Consider the following 7,658-nt stretch of genomic DNA (forward strand, 5'->3'; position numbering starts at 1 on the left):
AAAACGCTTTTTAATATGTATTATTTTGTTAGTGTTGTTGTTGTTGTTGTTGCTGTTGCTGTTGTTGTTGTTGCTGCACACCTCAAACGGCTTGTGTTATTAGCGCAAAAGCGCCTATTAATTCCAATTTCTCAGCTTGCGGGTAAGCTCCAAAGCGAGTTCTAGCGCCTAACGCTCATTTATATTCGACTGCTTATTAAGTCATTTGCAATTAGCAAATCAAAAAATTAACAACTAACCGTCAACGAACAACAATAACAACAACAACAAAAACAAAGAATGAGGATGAGAGTTTGAAATGAAAGAGAAGGGGGAAAAAAAAAACAAAGCGAAATGTAGCTGATTGAGGCACTGTAGCTGGTCGAGGCTTAAGTCTTGAGCGTTTTTGAGCCACAGTTACCGTTTGAACTTCAGCCTCAGCCTAAGACAAATACATACACACATACATATACTATTTAGTTAACTGGAGATAAGTGGTGAGGTGATGAAGCGTTGAAACTGTGGAAGACTTTTGAAAATTAACTGGGAGGGGAGTAAATATGTCAGTCAACTGCTTAGTCACACACAAACGTTGCTTAATCATTCACTTATGTACATACATATTTGTAGCTAATTGCTGAAAGTGAGTGTTGTTGCTCAGCCCGAGCTATGTACGCGGATTAGCGGCTAACAGGAAATCTCAAGGTGCTAATTGCAGCGATTCTTTGGCAACAAAGCTCGTATTTGCAATTGAAATTACTTCTTACAAATTTTAATGCTTTGTTTTTACAATTTTAATTGTTTGTTGATTTTTCCTTTTTATTTTAAAGTCAGATAACCATGGCTTAGTAAATAAGTATGTACATAAGTAAGAGGGAGAAGAGGGAGAGAATAGTTTTTTTTTTTTAATTGCTAAGAAGTGTTGGTAATTTGTTGAAGAACATAGCTTTATTTTTTACTTTTTTTGAATAAGAAAGCCCGCTTTATTTTCATTAAAATTTTTAAATTTTTTCTTTTTTCCATCAAATCAAATATCTAAACTAATATTTTTCCAATTTTTTCTCTTTTACATTTATACAATGAAAGTTAAGTCTTAAATTTATCCCTGAAATTAAGAAATTGTGAAAAGTTCGCCTAATCCCGAAAGTATGAAGCAACCCCCTTCAAAAATATTTTCGAAATATAGCCTTCCTAAAGCTTCACGCTTGACACCCATATAAAGATAATTGATTTTACTTTTTAATGAAACCGATTATAACTTTTTGAACAGGTGGCCACTCCATTCAAAAATAATTTACAAATAAATAATTTTGAACCCCTTTCGTTTGACATCCACATTTTTGTAAGATTTCATTTAACTTATATATTTACTAATAGATTTTAATGTGGCAACTCCTTTTAAAAATTTCTCACGCTTGACACCTCTCTTTTCAAAAATACCTACATAATTTCCAAATAAATATTTTTGAACACCTTTCGTTTGACATCCACATTATTGTAAGATTTTACTTAACTTACATATTAATTAGTAGATTTTAACTTTTCAAAAATGTGGCAACTCTCTTCAACAAATATAATATAAGATAATACAAAATTTCCAAATTTCATTGAAATGCATTAAGCCGTTTTAACGAGAAAGAGCAAGAACTTACTCACACTCACGCACAAGCTTTCACATTTATTATATTAGCAGGATTATTGGTGTTTTTTTTGAAAGAAAAATCGCAAACATTTTGCAAAATTTTGTATTTAATCAGAACTTGTATTTTTCAAAAAAAGAATAATGATATTTTAATGCTAGAAATATTTACCTAAAAAATTTGGAACATCCGCAATTGCTCTGAAACTTATTCAGTTATTTAAAAAAGTCTTAAATCAGAATTCAAGAATGCAATAGTGGCATTAAAAGCAAATATTCATCATTTATTTAACATAAATTTCGACTAACTAGTATGCATTATGGCCCACCACCGCACCTGCAACATTTGCTTTCCACCATATTTCATTTCTTTTTTTTTCGAAAATTCCTCCAACGCCTTAAATGCCCAAAGCATTTCACACATATTATTTCATTATTATTATTTCTTTTGTGTGTTGGTTTTTCGTTTGTATTTTTTTTTTGTTTTGTTTTGTGGACCATCGTTTGCCTCAAGCAATACAGCTGCACCTTAATTTGCATAGCATTAAAAAAATTTTATTTGAATTTTCATTATTTTTCGGTAATTAACTGCTCCTAGTTTAGCTGTTTATATGCATTTTTTTCTCGCTTATTGTTTTTGTGTTTCCATAGTTTCATTTAATTATTACCCGTACAGGCGAAAAATGTGACAGCGTCATTTTTTCTGGCAGCAAAGCGATTGCTATAGCTGCTTCTTCTTCCTTCGCTGCCGCTGCAATAGTTAAATATTTTTGTAGCCCACAAAAATTAATTAACAATATTATTAAAGCTGCGTCAGAGAGAGAGGGAAGTGAAGTGAAGAGGGCAACCAGGGTAAAAATGGCGCAAGGCGAGGCACAGCATGAGGCCGCAATCGTACATACACACACAGGTTTATAGCCATTAAATAGTTCACTTTTAGTCGCTTTTGACAGCTGACAAATTAGGCTGCCACGGCGACAAGCTAAATATTAAATAGTGTACCAACTAAAATGAAGAAATAAATTAACAAAAAACCAAAAACAAAAAACAACTGGCTAGTCTGCAAACTAAGCAAATCAGGGCCAGCTAATGCAGTCGCCAGCAAGTTGGTTGGCAACTTTTATGTTCAAGTTTTCTGTCTGGCTCCTAAAACTAAGCTGAAGATGAGCGCTTATGTATGTATGTTTATACCTTACACACACACACACATACACATATGTATGCTAATTAAATCATTAATAAAATTAATAGCCATATAAGGTAATAAATTTAAGATTTGACTTTGCTCCGAGTGCGGTAGAGTGCGTATTATGTATCTATAAATGGAAGAAGTTGTTGGCTGATAAGATCAAGTAATCAGCTTCAAAGCCGACAGCAAACGAATGTCTTTGTACAGAAAAATTCCTCTGCTTGACAGCTAGACTTTGCATTGCAAATTATCCCTTTATTTAAAATAATTTTATTATTACGATTTTCCTCTGACTTCTTCAATGCATTAATTTTTCTGTGTAAACTTGCCGCCTACGCGTTGTTGCATGCAACCAAGCGACTTTGCCTGTCAACGCCTGACAGCTGACATATTGACATGTGCCACGCAATGATATTCTTGACACTGAGATTTCTACACAGCCAACGCTAAGAAGTGCGCGCGGCGTTCATAAATAATTATTTGTGGAATTCTATTGAAAAATATTTGAATTTCACCTTTGTGACATTATTTATTAGTATGTATTATGAAGTTGTTTTGCGCGCGCGCAACAATGCTTTGAGATTTTAATTTCAATATTTTTTTTTCTTTCCATTCCAGGTCCACGCTATCGTCGCCCCAAGCAGCCAAAGGATAAAAATAATGATGAGAAACGGCCGCGCACTGCATTCTCCAGTGAACAATTGGCACGTTTGAAGGTAAATAATGAAAAAAAAATATAAAAATAAAAAATTTCAATATAAAATTATTATGCTAGCGAGTAGTGAATGCTAAAGTAGTATGTACAAGTGAACACAAATGCAAACCAAATGAGTTATGTATATCCAACCATGGGCTTCCCGCTCAAAGACGACTCTATCCCAACTCCACTCCTCTAAGGTACAATTTTTATAATGTTTGGAACTACTTAGGAATCTCTTCCGGCCTTAGGTCATACATATGCTAAGTGGTTCCTTGTTTCACGATCCATATAAAGCTCTATGCCTCTATGGCCTCCATGTCGCAAAACAAACAAGCATCTTCGGTCTCCTTCGGCTCCTAAGATAGCCGATTTTTCTTCTGTGGGCCGCCGTACCAATGTTAATTATAAAAAAAAAAACTTTATAGTTGGCTTCATGGAAAATACCGTAACGCCTACGCGACCTCCCGGTGAACTCGTGAAAAACCGTCCTAATTTTTGAGCTGAAGCTACTGCACTAGCAAATGGACATTGCCACCCACGACAGGTCGATCGCAAAGATCCCCGGATCTGACATTTAAAATTTAAGTTTTCGCAGCTGGAAATCCAGGTTAGTAAGTAGAAGTGGAAAGGGCACTTGAAGACCAGCAACTTCCCCGCTGGTGTGGGTAAGCTTTAGTTAACCGTGGTATCACTGTCCTTCCCCACGAAACGAAGTGATATCGGGGAAAAAATGTTCTATAAGAGCGTCTAGTCGGACCGGAAATGACGCGCGTGTTTTTTTTTTTGTTTTTTACGCACAATGCCCACTACATCCCTCTGTGGATAAGCCCAGAAGGCTGCACAACGTCCCAAACCGCCACCAGCCTCTTACTTTCACCAGCTATGCAATTCCGGTGGGCATCGGCAAGACAAAGCTTTCAAAGCTACTGATCCGCACGCAATATGCTTTTTGAAGATAAGCATTTGGGTTCGTTGGGTATAATCATTCGCTAAGGTTCCCGATTTGGAATGCTGCTGATAGGCGAAAGTCAGGAAGAGTGGTCGCACTTCCGTTAATTGCACCAGAATAACATTTAACGCCTTAAACGCCCAGGCTCCTCGAGGTTTTAGCCGAAACCGCCACTGTAAGAACCTTTTCTTGAGCGTTGAATTTGTCGAAGACCTTCGACATCGTTTATCACACTACTAGGGGGCGTTGGGACGTGGGACCCATGCATAAAAAGTAAGCTTTGGATCAGACTCAGCTTTCACAATGGCGAATTAAGCTCAAGATCAAGAATTTGTATTGAAAATTATCTCTCACATAAGCGCAGCATTAAGGGTATTCATTTCCTCTCCCTCTGAAAGTCGTTAATTAATAACCCACTACCTTGATTCCCCTCTCCCGCCAACGCCTAAAGTTTTGACCGCCCCTGCTCTCTCCCATAGCGACTAAAGCGTTGGACGGCGTATTATGCGAATGTTCGCCCCCGCTCAGTATATTTTTGAGATCAAATATCTAAGCCAAGACGAATTGACAAGGAGTCCCACAGACTGGTATCTTCTCCCAACCACTTTTCCACTACTATGTAACTACCGAAAATCCCGAGCCAGCAATGCGAGTTTCAGTGTTCTCATGCGCTGACGACCGGTCGATATTGGCGTGTGGCACAGCCATTAATGACCTGATTTAAAAAATAGATAAACGTCTATATCACCGATCTTTCTCTCGCGTTTTTACTGCCCGGAGCCTTACCCTTTCGCCTACAAACTCACATGCTATCGCATATCTAGCACTTCATGAATGAAATTTCCATTATATGCTTGACTTTTTTTGTTTTGGTTGATCAAATCTCAAGCCATTTCCAAGGTTATTTGCAAATTTATAGCGTCAGCTAAATTGTCACAATATCCTTTTTACAAACTCTCTCAAGCATGTCTAATTTTCTACTTCCGTGCCCAAGTAAATGCGCTACAAATCTTCTCTTACAATACGCCAACAGAGATTTGTATTTAAAAAAAAAAATAAAAATCCTTCGAAATTTTATATTTATTTTTATTGCGTGCCATATTTCCAAAATATTTACACTCAGACGCAGTTCGACACCCGTGGGGCGTAGCAAACAAGGAGGAAGAAAAAAACTTCGTTTAAACCTATTTTACTTGCATTCAGAACGCATCAAAACGGTGCAAAAACAGAAAGTATGTAGTAGAAAAATGAAATAAGGCTTATCTGTCAAGATAATTAAATACGCCCCTGGTAGTGCAGAGTGCGTACGCTACATACATATGTGTGGATGTATGAGCATTAGGGTGGTCAAAAAATGCATGTGAAAAAGTAAAGTCGGAATTATTATGCTCTCACCCCCTGAGAATGTTCTATATCGAAAAAAATAGACCCTATTTTTATTTATTTTTTTTTTATTAAAAATATAGTTAGAGGTCGCTCAAAGCGCTCAAAGATTTCAATGTATTTTATATGGGGAAAAAACCACTTTTCGTAGAAATGGTATAGAGTTCTTGAAAATCAATATTTTTCGAGCAGAAAACGCTCTTTCTGTTCATGAGATTTTAAATAATAATACCCAATAATTTATTTAACTAGTTTTTCATAGTAACTTTATTTTATAGGTCTGCCAAAACAACCAGAAAATGCCAGGAAACGCAATGGGGGGATAAATAAAAAATCTTTAATATTAAAAAATGGTTAAAAAAACAATTATGTGTTATTATTGGAAGTCTCCTGAAGTAAACCAGATTTTTCCTATCGAAAAATATTGATTTTCAAAAATGGCATACCACTTCTATGAAAAGTTGTTTTTTCCAACATAAAATACACGGAAAACTTTGAGCGACTTCTAAATTTTTTATGATTTCAAAATTAAGCATTAAAATTCCGATGTTACTTTCTTAGGACCACCCTAATCTGCATGCATGCTAGAATATTACGTGCTTAGCATGCAGCAACCACAACAAAAACACGTCAAACAATGGCAAATCTAATGCTGGAGTTGGAGCAGAGGCTTCAGGATAGTTAAATGGATGAGGACACATGTGTGCAGTTACGAGTACAGATATATACATATACATATATATGCATAGATACATACAGTGTGCATGCTCTTGCCTTCAAGACGCTAGGTTTGCTTGTCCTGTTGTTCTCTCTGCTTTAGCCGGTTCCAATTAGCTATGGTCAATATATTATTTTCACTCCTAGCGGGGCTCTATGATTTTTCTTACCTTTTCCTAAATTTTTCTTACTTGCGAGCTCGCTCGTTCCCTCTCGTTCTCTTTCTCTTCCCCCCTGAGACTTAACCGCAAATAATTGATTCGCCTTGCCTGTTGTTTCTTTGACGCCTTTGTCTGCTGCTTAGCATTAGAATTTACTATTCTAATTTTTTTGTTGTTGTTGTTATTCTAACAATTTATTAACTTCATTATTTTCTTTTCTACTTTATTGCAGCGCGAATTCAATGAGAATCGTTACCTTACCGAACGTCGCCGCCAGCAGTTGAGCTCGGAGTTGGGTCTGAATGAGGCGCAAATCAAGATTTGGTTTCAGAATAAACGCGCTAAAATCAAGAAATCTTCCGGTTCGAAAAATCCACTCGCCTTGCAGCTGATGGCACAGGGTCTATACAATCATACGACAGTGCCGCTGACGAAAGAGGAGGAAGAATTGGAGATGCGTATGAATGGGCAGATACCGTAAGATGGGCTGAGTGAAGAGGCGGTAGGAAGATTTCGTATGCTATGAGCTATGAGTGGTACGATGATGACGTCGCGTGCAATAAAATAGGGGCGGGCGGGAGCCAGCAGTTGAGTTGTGAAGAGGAGCCTGTTAGGAGAGATGATATAAATAAGCTTAAAGAAGAGTTTGTTATGTGATATAAGTATGTAAAAGGAAAACAAACGAAAATTAAAGAGAAACAATAAAAATAAAAATAAAATAAAAAATTTCAAGTAGCAAATTTAGTGAAAAAATTACAATAAATTATCCTGCACCTATTGTAAATATTAATTAAAGTTAGTGCTTTAGCTGCAACCCTAAAATATTTTAAGCAAAACACTTCAATCCACACACACACACACACATGTGGAGCACTCACTCCCTCCCATACTATAACTGCTTTCATTACTTGTAATTTTTATTGTAAATAATTGTATTTATT

At 36.4% G+C, this 7,658-nt stretch overlaps 1 protein-coding gene across 1 annotated transcript; it reads left to right on the plus strand.

The window, feature by feature from the left end:
- Positions 1 to 3,357: 3,357 nt before the first annotated feature.
- LOC108373108 (segmentation polarity homeobox protein engrailed-like) lies at positions 3,358 to 7,410 on the plus strand (the record flags this gene model as incomplete). Its single annotated transcript, XM_017628955.1, has 2 exons — positions 3,358 to 3,523; positions 6,950 to 7,410. Coding segments are annotated over 2 exons (415 nt in total), but the record flags the coding sequence as incomplete, so codon positions are not given.
- Between the last annotated feature and the right edge of the window lie 248 nt (positions 7,411 to 7,658).

Source organism: Rhagoletis zephyria, unplaced genomic scaffold (genome assembly GCF_001687245.7).
Source record: "Rhagoletis zephyria isolate East Lansing unplaced genomic scaffold, Rhagoletis_zephyria_1.1 Rzeph_scaffold_06379, whole genome shotgun sequence".
Lineage (NCBI taxonomy): Eukaryota > Metazoa > Arthropoda > Insecta > Diptera > Tephritidae > Rhagoletis > Rhagoletis zephyria.